This window comes from Pseudorca crassidens, chromosome X (assembly GCF_039906515.1).
Source record: "Pseudorca crassidens isolate mPseCra1 chromosome X, mPseCra1.hap1, whole genome shotgun sequence".
In the NCBI taxonomy this organism is placed as follows: domain Eukaryota; kingdom Metazoa; phylum Chordata; class Mammalia; order Artiodactyla; family Delphinidae; genus Pseudorca; species Pseudorca crassidens.
Genome location: NC_090317.1, coordinates 3536925 through 3554052, shown reverse-complemented (window position 1 = coordinate 3554052; position 17128 = coordinate 3536925). Strand labels below are relative to the sequence as shown.

Here is a 17128-nt window from a genome sequence, read left to right as displayed (position 1 = left end):
AAAAAAATTCTTAATTTTTATGTATGGATAACATGGACTCAAAATATGTAAGGCAAAAATTGAATTACAAGGAGAAAATGACAAACCCATAGATTCTCAGTAAATGAAAGACCAATCGAACCAATAACTTGTATGATAAAATAAGTGAAGAATCCTTTTGACAAGCATAAAGTAAGGAATACACATAGACTTAACACTTAGTAAACAAACAGTATTTTTTTTTACCAAAAATAGATGATCATATGTTAAGCCATAAAGCAAATCTCAAGAAACACAAAAAGATTTCATATCCTATAGACCATCTTGTTTCAATATGAGGCATTAAGTTAGAAATTAATAATAAAGTTTTACATTTGAAAATTAGAAAACCCGCTAAATTTTTTTAAGAAAACAAAGAAGAAACCATAAAGGATATTAGAAAATACTTAGAACTGAACAACAGTGAAAATGTTTATAAATGAAATCTTGTATTCAACTCCTCAAGTGCTGCTTAGAAGGAAATTGATAGCCATAAAGAAGTCTTAAAGATGGTCTTTAAAAAAGGGAAAACCATAAGCTAATCTGCCTCAAGAAACCAGGAACACAGAATTTCCCAAGAAAAGTAAAGAGAAAAATGATCTACACAAAAGGAAAAATCAGTGAAACAGAAAACAACAACAACAAAATAATACAGATGATGCACAAAATCCAAAACGGGTGGCTTTGACACACAAACAATATAGAAAACTGACAATAAGTTTAATCAAGAAAAAGCAAGAAAATGTGGGAAAATTTGGGGTGAGGGGTAGAAATATAGATTAAATAAAATTGGGCAAAGCAAGTTGATAATTTTTGAAGCTGGGTGATGGATACATGAGGTTCCATTAAACCATTTTCTCTACTTTGGGGGTTGTGTGTGTGTGTGTGTGTGTGTATCATATATATAATCACTGCCAGCCTGTAGATAATAGATTGTAGGGAACTGAGAGTAGAGAGAAGGAAATCAGGGGCTTATTACAGTTTGATATGCCAGAGACAATGGTGGCCTGAGCCAGAATAGTAGCAGTTCAGGTGATAAGTGGTTTAATATGAGAACACCTATGAACATAGATACAAGAACCATGAATAACAGATTTTTTTTTAATTTTTGAATTTCATTTATTTTTTTATACAGAAGGTCCTTATTAGTCATCAATTTTATACACATCAGTGTCTACATGTCAATCCCAATCACCCATTCATCACACCCCCACCCCCACCCCCCACAGCTTTCCCCCCTTGGTGTCCATACATTTGTTCTCTACATCTGTGTCTCAATTTCTGCCATGCAAACTGGTTCATCTGTACCATTTTTCTAGGTTCCACATATATGTGTTAATTCACAATATTTGTTTTTCTCTTTCTGACTTACTTCACACTGTATGACAGTCTCTAGATCCATCCATGTCTCAACAAATGACCCAATTTCGTTCTTTTTATGGCTGAGTAACATTCCATTGTATATATGTACCACATCTTCTTTATCCATTCGTCTGTTGACGGGCATTTAGGTTGCTTCCATGACCTGGCTATTGTAAATAGTGCTGCAATGAACACTGGGGTGCATGTGTCTTTTTGAATTATGGTTTTCTCTGGGTATATGCCTAGTAGTGGGATTGCTGGATCATATGGTAATTCTATTTTTAGTTTTTTAAGGAACCTCCATACTGTTCTCCATAGTGGCTGTATCACTTTACATTCCCACCAACAATGCAAGAGGGTTCCCTTTTCCCCACACCCTCTCCAGCATTTGTTGTTTGTAGATTTTCTGACGATGCCCATTCTAACTGGTGTGAGGTGATACCTCATTGTAGTTTTGATTTGCATTTCTCTAATAATTAGTGATGTTGAGCAGCTTTTCATGTGCTTCTTGGCCATCTGTATGTCTTCTCAGGAGAAATGTCTATTTAGGTCTTCTGCCCATTTTTGGATTGGGCTGTTTGTTTCTTTAATATTGAGCTGCAGGAGCTGTTTATATATTTTGGAGATTAATCCTTTGTCAGTTGCTTCATTTGCAAATATTTTCCCCCATTCTGAGGGTTGTCTTTTCGTCTTATTTATGGTTTCCTTTGCTGTGCAAAAACTTTTAAGTTTCATTAGGTCCTATTTGTTTATTTTTGTTTTTATTTCCATTACTCTAGGAGGTGGATCAAAAAAGATCTTGTTGTGATTTATGTCATAGAGTGTTCTTCCTATGTTTTCCTCTAGGAGTTTTAGAGTGTCTGGTCTTACATTTAAGTCTCTAATCCATTTTGAGTTTATTTTTGTGTATGGTGTTAGGGATTGTTCTAATTTCATTTTTTACATGTAGCTGTCCAGTTTTCCCAGCACCACTTACTGAAGAGACTGTCTTTTCTCCATTGTATATCCCTGCCTCCTTTGTCATAGATTAGTTGACCATAGGTGTGTGGGTTTATCTCTGGGCTTTCTATCTTGTTCCATTGATCTATGTTTCTGTTTTTGTGCCAGTACCACACTGTCTTGATTACTGTAGCTTTGTAGTATAGTCTGAAGTCAGGGAGTCTGATTCCTCTAGCTCTGTTTTATTTCCCTCAAGACTTCTTTGGCTATTCGGGGTCTTTTGTGTCTCCATACAAATTTTAAGATTTTTTGTTCTAGTTCCATAAAAAATGCCATTGGTAATATGAAAGGGATTGCATTGAATCTGTAGATTGCTTTGGGTAGTATAGTCATTTTCACAATATTGATTCTTCCAATCCAAGAACATGGTATATCTCTCCATCTGTTGGTATCATCTTTCATCACTGTCTTATAGTTTTCTGCATACAGGTCTTTTGTCTCCCTAGGTAGGTTTATTCTTAGGTATTTTATTCTTTTTGTTGCAATGGTAAATGGGAGTGTTTCCTTAATTTCTGTTTCAGATTTTTCATCATTAGTGTATAGGAATGCAAGAGATTTCTGTGCATTACTTTTGTATCCTGCAACTTTACCAAATTCATTGATTAAAACCAGAAATTTGTTTCCCAGCCAGAGTGATCATAACTATTCTTCCTTGTGACACAATGGAAGTTCAGCTAAAAACACCCTGAAATTTATTTGACCAAAGCCTGCCCTGTCAGGAAAGAGACATTCTGCTGCTTCTGCTTAATCATGAGGGAGAAGACAAACAAGCAACTGGAAGATGAAACTTCAGAAGAGATAAAACATCTGGATTGTTTGAAATGTCTCCAAAGTCTCTGCACATCCATGTGTGCCTGCTTGGGTGGGAAAAGAGAAGGGAAATGAGCTGGTTTTGGCAGGAGCTATGTGTATGTTTCTGTAGTATCCCTGAATTTGGGTATCTGTTTGCACATGTGTGTCTATGGAGTGCCTGGGATGGTGTGTAGGCTGTTTTGTTTTATTCTGTATATATTTTCTTATTTTGTCTGAATATATTTATGGGTGTTCATTCATAAGTGAGAGTGAATGAGTATGTGTGGGTGTGTGGGTGTGTGTGTGTCCAAAGAGTAGCTTCAGTTGCTTTCTTATGAAAATCTTAATCAATCACTAATTCCCAGCAATACAAAGAGAGCTTCACCTCCCTGGTGAGTTTGGTTATCCCCAGTGGACTATGAGCTCTCTGAATATGGATTCCTTAGAGCCCCTTAATGCAGAGTTGGGCCTCTAAGGAGTACTTGTTGAATGAGCAAATGTCAACAGTTTTAATTCATACCTGGATCTGAAGCTGTGGGCATTAATGGTCAACAGGTTGAGAGGGGGCAATCTAGACATACAGGCTTTCCTGTTGCCACTAAGAGAGACTCACATCCTCCATCCGTCTTACATCAAACATGTCCCTCACTGAGCTCTCCCTATGTGTCAAGTACTCTATGAAGTGCCAGGGAAGCCATGGAGTACTTGGTACTTGCCTTTAAGGAGTTCACAGGGAATTTACTATATCTCTGTATCCCTTTCTTTATTCCACACTTAAAAGACAAAGTTCAGGACTCTACCTTCCCCCTGCCTGGCATCACAACCACTCATGACTTCCTCTCCTGAGAATTAGCTTGTTTCTCCAACTGACTCCTACACCTTGCCTGATTGAAATAAAAGCCATGTAAAATCAACATACCTAAACCAACTCTCAGCCTCCAGTCTGCTCCCCCTTGTAGTTCATGCTGTACAGACTGCCAGATCAATCATTCTAAAACAACACATGTATATTTTTACTGCCCTAGTCTAACCCACTCAATGACTCTGTATTACCTATAGGAAAAAACTCTATCATGACACTACACAACTGCTTGTAGTTACCCAACAGATTTAAATAAGCTTTGTCCCCTGCTAAGTAGTAGTCCCACTGAAGATAAAGAAAAAAATCTATGTAGTGAGCATGGATATTTCATATTTTTGAACATAGTTTTTCTGATTCTAAGATTTTAAACACAAAGTCACTCATTCAACAAACCTTTTTGGAGCATCTAATCACTGTCTGACATACTGAGCAGATAATAGCTTCTTTGTGTCCCTTCATGATAATTTTTCAAATGACGATATTTGGTATCTGAAGTAGATATTGATCAGATGCCCCATTAGGACAGGGTCTCCTGCCTCAACTCTCCACTGCATGCCTTGCTTTGGCAGAAAGGGAGAATGGTAGGAGAAGGGGAAGTCCTTGTAGATGTCTCATGAGTCATCCCCTTGCTAGTTCTGCTGTGCACTACCCTATTCCTTGAATCTGTTCTGATGCTCTCTTCATCCTCACATCTGTAGAAGGACCTGTTTCTAGTAGGTTTGACTCTTCCTCCAAACACTTTACATCACCATGGTCTATCCACTTCTCCATTGAATAGGGCTTGTTTGCAAGGAATGGACTTCTACTTTTTTGGGGGGGGATGGACTTCTTGAATGACACTACCAGTTGCTAGACTGAGAATCCCCACCATGTGCACTCCTCACATGACCTATATGTGCTGATATGCGTGTGGTACTGAAATGTGAAGTGTGAGGTCAGACAAAGTTTAATTGAGGATAGGGAGAAAAGCTGAATTTTGAAAGAGATGTTATAGAAGGGAAAGGTACTCCTGGTGGGGGATATATGCTTGATATGTGAATAGGTGGGAAGAGCAGGGCAAAAGATGGATTTAGCTAAATGTAGGATGATGAGGGTAGGGCATTCATGAGACAAGACTTCTCCTTAGAATATAGCTCCAAGGCCCTGCCATAGGAAAACCTCAATTTATTTTCTTTGATCTGTTGCATCATCTTTCACTTTTACCTTTGCAGAAACTATACTTACCATGTCAGTGTCTGACACAGGGCCAAAACTGGTCACGTAGATGTCAGTCTTAACTTCAGTCACTGCATCTGGTTGAAAGAAAGTAGAAAAGCAGAGTGTTATGAAAGACTGTTGCCTTAGCTCAGAGAGAGTCCAGGGCAGTACTCCAAATGATAGCAAACTTGTTACTTCTAAGAAAGGATACTTGGTACAATCATAGGAAAACCCCTTAAAAAACTCTCACTTGTACTATTTCTTCACAGAGAATATGCTAGGCACAGGAACAAAATCCATCCCTTTAGGTAACATTGAGAATGGCGGCAGAACCTCCAAACTCCAAAGCTTAGTGAGAGCCCTTCGAGATCTCTAACATTCACACCTGCTGGGCTCTCACACTGGGATTATCCCTACCTGTGGTAGGTTACAAATGTTCCAAGAGCCAACCCTTTTCCACTTTCAGGAATGTAGGATGATTGTACTCCTAAAGTACGGAAGGGATGTGTGACTGGTTTTGGTTGTAGGAGGAAGTAATATGTGTCCCTCCCTGGCTGCAACAATTAATGTCCAACGCAAGACCCTACCTGCCATGGTCACCATGGAAACATATGTTAATATGGAGCTACTATAAGATTGAAACAGCCTGGAATGATGACCCAACACTTGGAGGACAACGGCACTGGAGAGTTGCCTGGATCCACAATAGACTTTGCATCAATGAGAAGTACTTTTGTTGGGTTAAGTGACTGAGATTTGGAGATGATTGATATCACCTGATACACTCTCTTTGCATTTTTTTCTATTGCAACTGTGTATTTACTCATCTGCCTTGCCACATAACCCAAGAGCTCCTGAAGGGCAGTGTCCCTGTTTTGTTATCTCTGTATCCTCAGTACATAGAAAAGGAGCCTGTTATTGAGATGGTGCTCACTGAACATTTTCGGTATTAATGGATGAATCTCATCACATATATATTTGCCAGGTTGGAAAATGATACTCAGAGAAGTGAAGTTATTGCACTGCTAAGTTTCTCTTTTCCTCCTTCTGTCATCCCTGTTTACCCCATTGCAGCTCAGACTAGCTCACCCACTCAAGCATTGCAGCTCAGACTAGCTCACCCACTCAAGCATACCTCAGAGTACAGGGTAGCCTACCTCAGCTTAGCAAAGTCAATTACAGCCTACCAAACACCTCATCATTACACTAAATTCAAACAAGATCCACTCCAGCCCAGCACACCTGACCCCAGTAGAGCACACAAGTAACGCAGCTAATACCAATAAAGCCCACATAGGACTTGATATATGTATACTATAATGAGGCTGGTTACTGCAGTCTATGGCAGTATTTTTTTAATTTTTAAATTTTATATTTCCTTTTTAATTGAAGTATAGTTGATTTAAAACATTATATTAGTTTTAAGGGTACAATATTGTGATTTGACATTTTTATAGATTATGCTCCATTTAAAGTTATTGTAAAATATTGGTTATATTCCCTGTGCTATACATTACACTATTTCTTTTTTCCCATGGAGAGGTAATGGACACACATACTCCATTCATAGCATATCCACTATATTCATCCAGTCCTGGGTCCTAGCCCAGATGTACTTTATGTCTTATTGACTTCACATTTTCCAGAGCCATCTCTTAGGCTCTTAATACATTATTCCCCTACACAGGCACAAAGTATACTTAAGGCCACTGTACACATCCACAAACATTCCATTTTCAAAAGAGACTATGAGTATCATTTAATAATAATCGACACTGTAGTCAATTCACCAAAACACACAATCTATCTACTTCCAAGCTTAATCAGCAAATAACATGTCTCTGAAGCTAGAGTTGTGTTTTAAATATTTGGGCTCTCATCTAGAGCACAGTCTTCCCTCAGAGATATTTCTGTGCTTCAAGGACAAGAGACAACACTTCAGAATGCAGAACATGCCCCCTAAACACTTGTCTCTTCAGATACACTACCAGATTCATTGGCTGGGGAAACATTGCCATACCCCAAAGTACATAAAACAAAATTAATTAATTAATGGGAGAGACCACAATTACATTTGAATCCAATATTCCAGGCAGGACATAGTTAGATACAGAACAACTTTCTAAACCAATTTAACTGTAAAACTGTAAGATACCTATGCAGATTCAAAACAGGGGGCCCAGGGACTTCCCTGGCAGTCCAGTGGTTACGACTCTGTTCTTCCACTGCAGGGGATGTGGGTTCGATCTCTGGTTGGATAACTAAGATCCCACATGCCACTTGGCACAGCCAAAACAAAAACAAAAACAAAACAGGGGACCCAGACTATAGGAGAAAAAGAAGAGAGATAGTGGTGATAAAGTCAGGAGACTGCTCTATCTCTAAGAGGAGAATGGAGTCACTGTAGGTAGAAAAGGAAGAGTCTTTGACTGGGATGGGAAGGCTTGCGTTCTGGATCTCTGTCCGACTTGCTGAATGCCTTAAGACTTTTCTTCTTTTGGCTTTTCTCTTGTACAATGAGGGTTTGGTATCAAACAAATTTGAATTTTCTCTCTGCTCTAACTAGGAACTCTGAACGCAGGGCCAAGCAAAAAGCATCTGACTAAAGGTGCCCAATGGTAGTAAAAGGCAAGTTTTCTCTGCTGCCTGAGGAAGGTAGGAGGTTTGTATGATCAGGCCACCCAATGTGGCTGTTCTCTTGCTCTCTGTACATCCCCTGCTCCACCAGCCCCTGCTTCACCTACACCCACTCACATGACTGACCTTCCCTCAATCATAGGGCCTAATCAGTAAATGCCTATGTACTTGTCTCTGGCCCCAGCTAATGATCTAATCTTTAGATCAGAATTATCTCCACTATGATGATTTATCAAAGGGGCAGTGAGGGGTGAACCCCTCTACTGGTTTCCCTGGTAACCAATAAGCACCGACCTAAAGGCAATACTCCTGTAACTGGTAACCTCCCTCCCCATCCCACCTGGGAGTGAAGACTGCCACCAAATCCTGCCCACCTCTGCTGCACATGGTGGGGTGTCACTCCAGGACCTTGGTTCAGACAAGGAAGATTATCCATGAAACCATTGATGTCTCTGTCGCTGACTCCAGGCTCTTTCTTTGGTCTCGAGGCTGGGAAAGTACAGGGCTTGCAGGTCTGGAGGGTGCAACCCAACAAGGTTTAATGCAAATAAGGTATTCCTCCTCTCTCTCAACTGTTCACTGTCATTTAAAAGACACCCATTGGGACTTCCCTGGGGATCCAGTGGTTAAGACCTCACCTTCCAATGCAGGGGGTGTGGGTTCGTTCCCTGGTTGGGGAGCTAAGATCCCACAAGCCTTGCAGCCAAAAAACCCAAAACATAAAACAGAAGCAATATTGTAACAAATTCAATAAAGACTTTAAGAAAATGGTCCACATCAAAAAAAATTTTTAACATCTTTATTGGAGTATAACTGCTTTACAATTGTGTATTAGTTTCTGCTGTATAACAAAGTAAATCAGCTATACATAAACATATATCCCCATATCTCCTCTCTCTTGCATCTCCCTCCCACCCTCCCTATCCCACCCCTCTAGGTGGACACAAAGCACCAAGCTCATCTCCCTGTGCTATGTGGCTGCTTCCCACTAGCTATCTCTTTACATTGGTAGTGTATATTGACATTCCCCCAGTGTTGCACACAGGGACCACAAAGCCCCAATGACTAAATCCCATTTTTTGACTAGGAAATCCAGCTGCCTTGGAGCAGGGTATGTGACAACACACAGAAGTACCCTGCAGAAGTAATGTACAGTGATTGAAAGCATGACTAACTGAGTTTGAATTTAGGTTCTGCCATTTACACTTTGTGCGCCTTTTGTCACTTAACTTCTCTATGCCTGTTTATTCATCTGGAAAATTGGGATAATGATAGCACGTACCTCAGAATTGCTCTGAGGATTTAAGGAGACAGTATTGAGACCAATAGTTAGAATAAATCCAGTTTTCAATATATGTTACCTGCTGCTGCTGCTTAATACTATTCCAGAGGCAAGACCATATGAGATACCCATAAGGCCAAGTGGACAGAACTCACCCAGAAGTCTAAGGTCCTCAGTCCCAGACAAAGAAGAGAGTATCCACCCACCACTCTAGCTCCTCTGTGTGAAGGAATGATTAGAAGTTTGCTATTTCATTTAATTAAATGAAAAGACCAGTGAATTAGACTAAAACTGGTTAGGGCTACAGTTCATAGTCTAGCCCTTGTTCACAGCCTTCTCATTTTTCAAATGTGAAAAATGATTTAATTTGGAAATGAGGTTTTTTTCCTTTTTCTTTTTTTAACAAATATTTTCCAATGCTCCTTGGTTCTTTTTTATTTACTTTGGAGATCCAATTTCCTTCCAATATTACCTTCTGAAACCAAAGGTGAATAGAATTATCTTTTCCTTTTGCAAATTTACTGTGGTATTGGAAGCTAAACACACATGCCCTTAGCCCTCAGTGGGACTCCCATTGGTGGGGAACTTATCAACCAGTTCCTAATGTCATTCCAGCTTGCTTTTGATCTGAAAGAGTAAAGATACGCCAATCAGCAAGTGATCACTGTGTTTATATTGACTATGTTGCTCATACAAACTGTATTTTCTAGTTTGAATTAAAATAGATCCCCAAGAAGCTATGAATTTTCTCCTCTGAGCAGAAACCAGAGTAGTTTCCCCAACTCTAGCTTCTCCACTCCAGCACACACATAAACATCGGTCTTAGTAGTGCCCTTTGGATCCACACAACAAAATCTGCTTCTTGTTCTTTTGAGAGTTAAAGACGTTCAAAGATTGAAGGAAAGTGATCATGGTACACCTAAGTCTTCTCTTCTTGTTCCTTTCCAGATTAAATATCCTGACTTCCTTTGTGTCTCCCCTCTTTTGACATGGTTTTAAGCAACCTCACTATCCCACATTCACTTTCCTCTGGATTGGGTCTGAATTTTTTACTGGCACTCTGAAATGTTTTGTGATGAAACTTTGTCACAGTGCTATTAGACAGGATCATAAGATGAATGATATGAACAAAAGCCAACCATACCCCGTTATCTCATTACAGGCTGTGACGGACTCTTCAATCCTTCCCAATAACAGTCTTCCTGACAATAGTGAGGTTTTAAGGATTGGGACTTTGACTAAAAGAACAAAGTCCTGACTTTTATGTTTTCCTACTTCCATATCACTGGGAATTTTAGAGAATAAGTGTTTGTTATTGTGTACACTTTTCATCTTGAAGAGAGACTAAGCTACTAGAAATGAGCTTCCATGTGACTCGCTGGGTCTGCTAGCAACATGGATTTAGGGAGTGGGCTACAATGACTTATGGAGAACCTCTCGGAGATCTGAGAGCTGGAGTACTCTGTTCTGTTAATGGCCTTTTCATTTGTCTTTTACAAACCTTGGGGACTGAGATACTGTAAGTACTCAGTGACACACACACACCATAGCATTAATCACAGATAAGCTCTTCAGAGGAATCACAGACAGATGGCTTAAGGAAGCAGATATGACAAAACTCTGCATTAGAGGTCCTAAGTTCTAATCTAAGCTCTGCAATTGACTCATACCCCCTTTTGCAGGCTGTCTGGGCAAAGCTCATAACTTTTGACATTTGGTAGGCTAGAGGTCTAGCACTGTGTTTATGCTACTTCATCTAGTGTCTGGCACCTGGAATGTACAGCAAATCTTAATAGCTAGCTACATGAAACATATGTTTATAACAAAACACCAGCAAGAAGTTCAGTCTTAATGCACCCCCAAAATTCATCTTTCAGTCCCAAGCCAGTTACAGTTGGTGGGCAGTACACACCATTCAGATCACTCCACTTCATTCACCAGTTCCACAAAAACACTGATTCCTGGGCTATCATCCTCAGCATTTCATCTTCCTCACCATTATCTCATTCTTTAATCTGGCATTTAACATTTAATTTGTAAAGTACCAACACATATTTCAAGTGTCAGTTCAAATGGTATCATTTGTCTGTCACTCATTCTAGATGTTTCCCTCCTCCAACTTTTCCTTTTCCCTTTCCTGTACACCTATTATTTGTTACCTAGCTCAATACTTACCCAGCGTGTAGTGGAAAAAGCATTGAACCTGATTTCAGAAGATCTTGGTACAGGTCAAGTAGTGATACTGACAAGCTACTATGATCGTGAATGAGACTGTTATCTCCTTGAGCCTAGGTTTCCTTAACTAGAATATGAAGTTTCGGCACAGAGATCCCTAAAATCCATTTCAAAAACTATGCTCTGTTTCTTTGGTCTTGTGGTTTCTAAGCCCAGAGTAGATCAGAGGCACTAAATTAGAACTGAAGAAGAGATAGGGCAGTGGCAAAAACAAGAAATAAGCATTAATGTAGTAAAGAGGTAGGAAAAAAGTAATAATAACCAGGCTTTTCTCAGAACAGGTTGCTGTGCTCAGTGCTTCTAGTGGCATTAATATAGGTCTACAGAAGGGCCTTCCTAGAATATCTTTGCCCTCAGACCTTTCTAGAGACATCCCTTCCTTGTGATGGGGATCAAAGGCAATATTAGGATTTGTAGCTCCAGAGAAAATGATGGGCAGATGTGTGGAAAATAGAGGTCACTTCCAAGAGCTAGTTGGATTTCCTTGGGGCAATATTATAACAAAATTAGAGAGGGAATTTGAAGCAGTGCTCAAATAATGACCAAGAAATAAGTTGGAGGCCAACTACACAATGTCTTCTCCACTCTAAAGGCACATCCTTGAGCCAGAACAAGCTGAAAGTCAGGGGAAAAGCAATAGAATCTTTAAAACAGCTGAAATATTCTAAAATGTTACAAGGATGCTCTGGTATTTTTCCAGGGTCTGCTGATTTTTAGCTTAGACATAAAATTAATAAGTGGAAAAAACTTTGGTATAGGACTCTGGAGACTTGGGTTAATCCTGGTCCTACCTCAAGTTAACTATACCTTAATTTCTTTATCTGTAAAAAAGGGAATCCATTTTGTTATGATTCCAACATTAAAAATATTGGCCATAATAGATTAGAAGAGGCTACCAGAGGCACATACACTGTCATTCTTAAGAAATGTTTGGAACTTCCAGATAAGATGGCACAGGTAATAAACACATTATAATGAGAGATAAAATATAAATGATATAATAAAAAAGATATAATTGTTCCAAATAAAAGATCAAAATATCATGGAACAGACACAAATCAAAGTTGTAAGTAATACTGAAGCCAGAGATCTGGGTCTGAAAATAAGAAGTAAAGTAAAAGAAACTAAAATATTTCTCTGTACAAAAGAGGAGAATAGAAGCAGGCTGAGTACTCGTTGGTCAGAGCTGGGGCTCTCCTTGTAGAGAGGCTAGAAAAAGTGAAGATGAACTGATGCCCAGGGTATGACTCTGTTTGAGGCAGCAGGCATGGGCTGGGGGGTGGGGTGGGGATGACATAATCTACAAAGACATAGTCTTGGGATTAGAAATTGATCTAAGTGGCTTGTTGGACCAGGAATGGATCAGCAATATCACAATGGAGAAGAAACTTCAAAAATACTGTTATAAGTCCAGTTTGGAACAGGGATCAGAGTAGAAGCAAACTAAAAAACCACAGGACAGTAAGAAAAAGAGGGTGAAAAACTAAACTTAAAATAAAACTAAACTGGTTTCTGGCATGGTGGAATAAGTGCATTACAGCCTTTCTCTCCCAATGATTATAAATGAAAATCTCTGGACGAAATATAAAAGCAACTACCCAAGGACTCTGCAAAGTAAAAAAGAACAGGTAGATTATAGAGGGGCATCAAGACTTGGAGAAGCAACCCACAGGGAAATATGTTTCCTGTTTTTCTTTTTTCTTCTTCTTTTCTCTTGCAGTTCTGCCTTAAAGGCAAAGCTGCATAGTGGGACAGTGGCACGAACAGCTAAAACTCTGATTTTAAAAATCTGTCTTGCCAGAAAACTAGGGGAAAAGACCACTGTACACCACAGAGTGTGGGGAATCCCAGAGTATAGAGGGTTAAAGAAGAGGATCCACTAATTCTTTATATGAACCCTCACAAATCATAGGTTTACCCTTAAGCACATGCCTAGGACAGACTCAAGGCAGCATGCCAAAGGCTTTGAGAAGTACACTATGATTTAAACCACCACCTAAATTTCACACTAATCCTGAATAGCACAAGTATAGGACAGACTCAAAACCACATAGCAAAGATTTTGATAATTGAACTATGAATTAATATGTAAACCACAGACCAAGCCTTAGGGCTATCCCCTCAGTGATACGTGTGTGACATAAACCAAATGCATCATAGCAAAGGCTTTGAAAACTGAAAGAGATGGGCATCACCACCCAGAGAAAGCAGGCAGACCTTGCTTTTTAACCAAGTTGATTGTCTGCTAAAACAAATAAGAAAAAAAAATTCAACATTCTCCAAAGCATTATAACAGGACTAAGACTCCACATAATAGTCAAAATGTCCAGAATACAATTCAGTATTATTTTACTTAGAAAGAACCAGAAAAATGTTACCAATTCTCAAGGGAAAAGACAATCAACAAATGTCAACTGTAACATGATTCAAATGTTGAAAATTTCAGTCAAAGATTTTTAAATGGTTATTATAACTAAGCTCCATGAGGTAAATGAAAATACATTTAAAATAAACAGAAAAATGAAGTTTTCACAGAAAAATTAGGAAATATAAAAATAACCAATTTGAAAATTTAGCAATAAAAAATGCAATTACCAAAATAAAAACTTCACAGGATGGTCTCAATAGCAGAATGGAGATGACAAAGGAAAGAGTCAGTGAAATTGGTGATTGACAGAAATTATCCAATGTGAAGAATAGCAACAAAAATGTCTGAAAAAATATCAACAGAAACTCAGGGCTATGCTGAATGATATGATAATGTCCAACACATAGAGCATTGGAATTCCAGAAAGAGAGGGGAAAGAAATTAGTAAAGAAAAAATGTATCTGAAGAAATAGTGCTCAGAAACTTTCCAAGTTTGGTAGAACACATAAGTTTACAGAATCAAGCCATTCTACAGGCCCTAAAAAGAAAAGAAAAAAAAAGAAGAAGAAATGATTGCCTAGACATAGAATAATCAAACTGCTAAATACCAAAGATGAAGGAAAATCTTGAAAGAAGGTATTGGAAAATCACACAGTCTATGAAGGGGAACAACTACTTGAAAGACTGAAGCTATATCATCAATTCACAGACAATAGTGAAACAAAATCTTTAATATGCTTAAAGAAAAGAACTGTTAACCTCAGAACTCTATACCCAATAAAAATATGCTTCAGCAACTTAAGTGTCCATTGACAGATGAATGGATAAAGAAGATGTGGCACATATATACAACGGAATATTACAGCCATAAAAAATGAAATTGAGTTATTTGTAGTGAGGTGGATGGACCTGGAGTCTGTCATACAGAGTGAAGTCAGTCAGAAAGAGAAAAACAAATACCGTATGCTAACACATATATATGGAATCTAAAATAAAATGGTTCTGATGAACCTAGGGGCAGGACAGGAATACAGACACAGACATAGAGAATGGACTTGAGGACACAGTGGGGGAGGGGAAGCTGGGACGAAGTGAGAGAGTAGCATTGACATATACACTACCAAATGTAAAATAGCTAGCTAGTAGGAAGCAGCTGCATAGCACAGGGAGATCAGCTCGGTGCTTTGTGACCACTTAGAGGGATGGGACAGGGAGGGTGGGAGGGAGGCTAAAGAGGGAGGGGATATGGGGATGTATGTATACATATAGCTGATTCACCTTGTTATACAGCAAAATCTAACAGAACATTGTAAAGCAATTATATACCAATAAAGATGTAAAAAAAAAGCTTCAGGAGACATTCTGAGATTTAAAAAGACAAGGGAATTTGTTACCAGCAGAGTTATTCTATAAGAAATTCTACAGAAGTTCTTCAGGCTTAAGGGAAGTAATGCTGGGGGGAAATTAGATTGTCAGGAATAAAGGAAGAACAACAGATATGGAAATTTTGGATATATGTTAAAAAAATTGTTCTTTCTTACGTTCTTTAAAATAGTTATGACTGCTGAAATAAAAAATTCAAACATTGTCTCATGTGGGTTTTAATGAATGTTGATATAATAGTTAAGACACCCATAACATAAAGGTACTTTGGATGGGCAATGGACTGATATTGTTACAAGACTACTTTCTACACTTTACTGGAAGTGGAACAATATTAACTCCAAGAAGACTGTGAAACCTTAGCTGTGAAAATGGTAATCCCTATAGCAACCAATGAATCTCATAAAGAAATATTTCTAAAGAGGCAATAGATAAAATAAAGATGTTCAAATATTTCAAAAATATTCAGTAAAAGGAAAATAGATTAACATAAAAACAGAGGGGACAAACAAACAAATAATAAAATGATGAATCTAAACATAACCATGTCAATAAATATATTAATTGTAGGTGGTCTAAACATACAAAGCCAGAGATTGTCAGATTGGAAAAAAAAGAGCCAAACATATTCTGTGTATACGACGCCCACTATAAATATAAAGATATAAATATATTAAAAGAATGGAAAATATATATAATGTAAACACTAATCAAAAGAGAGATGTGGTGGCTATATTAAAATCAAAGAACTATACTGTAGAACAAGGAAAATTACCAAAGATGAAGAGGGATTTACATAATTAAATCACAAGTAAGATATTACAAGGCTAAATGTGATATCCAACAATGGAACTTCAAAATATATGACACAGAAACTGATGGAATTCAAATAGGAAATTTAAAACTCCAAAATTATTGTTGGATACTTCAATATTCCTCTTTCAACAATTGATAGAATGTGTACAGACAAAATTAGTAAATGTATGGAAGACCTGAACAATATTATCGACCAGTGTCACCTAATTGACATTTATAGAACACTCTACCCCCAACAGAAGAATATCCAATTTTTTCAAGTACATTGGGACATTCACCAAGATAGCCCATAAAACAAACCTTAACAAATTTAAAAGAACTAAAGTCATATAAACTATGATCAGTAACCATAAAAGAATAAAAATAGTAATTAATACAGAAAAATACCTTTCCTAATATTTGGACATTAAAGAACACTCTTCTAAATAACCCATGGATCAAGAAAGAAGTCATAAGTGATGTTTCAAAATATAGTGAACTCAATAAAAATAAAAATACAACACATCAAAGCTGTGGGATGCTCATAAAGAAATACATAGAGGGAAATGTATAGCATTAAATATCTACTTTAGGAAAAAAGAAGACTCAAAAAGTCCATAATCTAAGCTTCCATCTCAATAACTAGAAATATAAAAAAAGAAACACATTTAAAAGAAAGTAGAATTAAAAATAGAAAAACGATAGAGGAAATCAGTGAAATTAAAAACTGGTTCCTTGAAAAAAATTGACAAACCTCTAGTCAGACTGACCAAACAACAAAAAGACAAAATCTATGAATATCAGGAAAAATAGAAGAGTAATGTCACCAAAAGTGGCAGAGTAAGGAAATCTAGGGCTCTCTCTCTCCATAAAAACAACTAATAAGCTTGGAAAAACTGTCAGAATCAAATTTTACAGAACTCTAGAATCTAGTCAAAAACTTATATCCACCAGGGGAATATGTGATGAAAAAAAAAGGTACTTCACCCACCTATATCCCACAACCCCCAGAGCGGCAGCAGCCATAAAGATGTCAGCCCACACTCCTGTTACAGGTTCCCATTGCCAGAAAGAGCAATATAAATCTTATTCTGAATGGCAGGTCGAAACCCTTAACCCCTTTTTGAAAGAGGGATGCAATGGCTTGACTTTGTTTCACTCAAATGGGATCATTCCTAGTGTTGGGGCTGCTTCCTGA

The 17128-nt window shown here is 38.0% G+C and overlaps 1 protein-coding gene across 7 annotated transcripts in view; it reads right to left on the bottom strand.

The window, feature by feature from the left end:
• GABRA3 (gamma-aminobutyric acid type A receptor subunit alpha3) overlaps positions 1 to 17128 on the bottom strand; it is a 313063-nt gene that overhangs the window by 82759 nt on the left and 213176 nt on the right. For all 7 annotated transcript variants that reach the window (XM_067724647.1, XM_067724648.1, XM_067724646.1 and 4 more), the window contains one exon: positions 5258 to 5325. In XM_067724647.1, coding sequence (XP_067580748.1) covers positions 5258 to 5325 — 68 coding nt within the window. The remainder of the gene's footprint in view (positions 1 to 5257; positions 5326 to 17128) is intronic.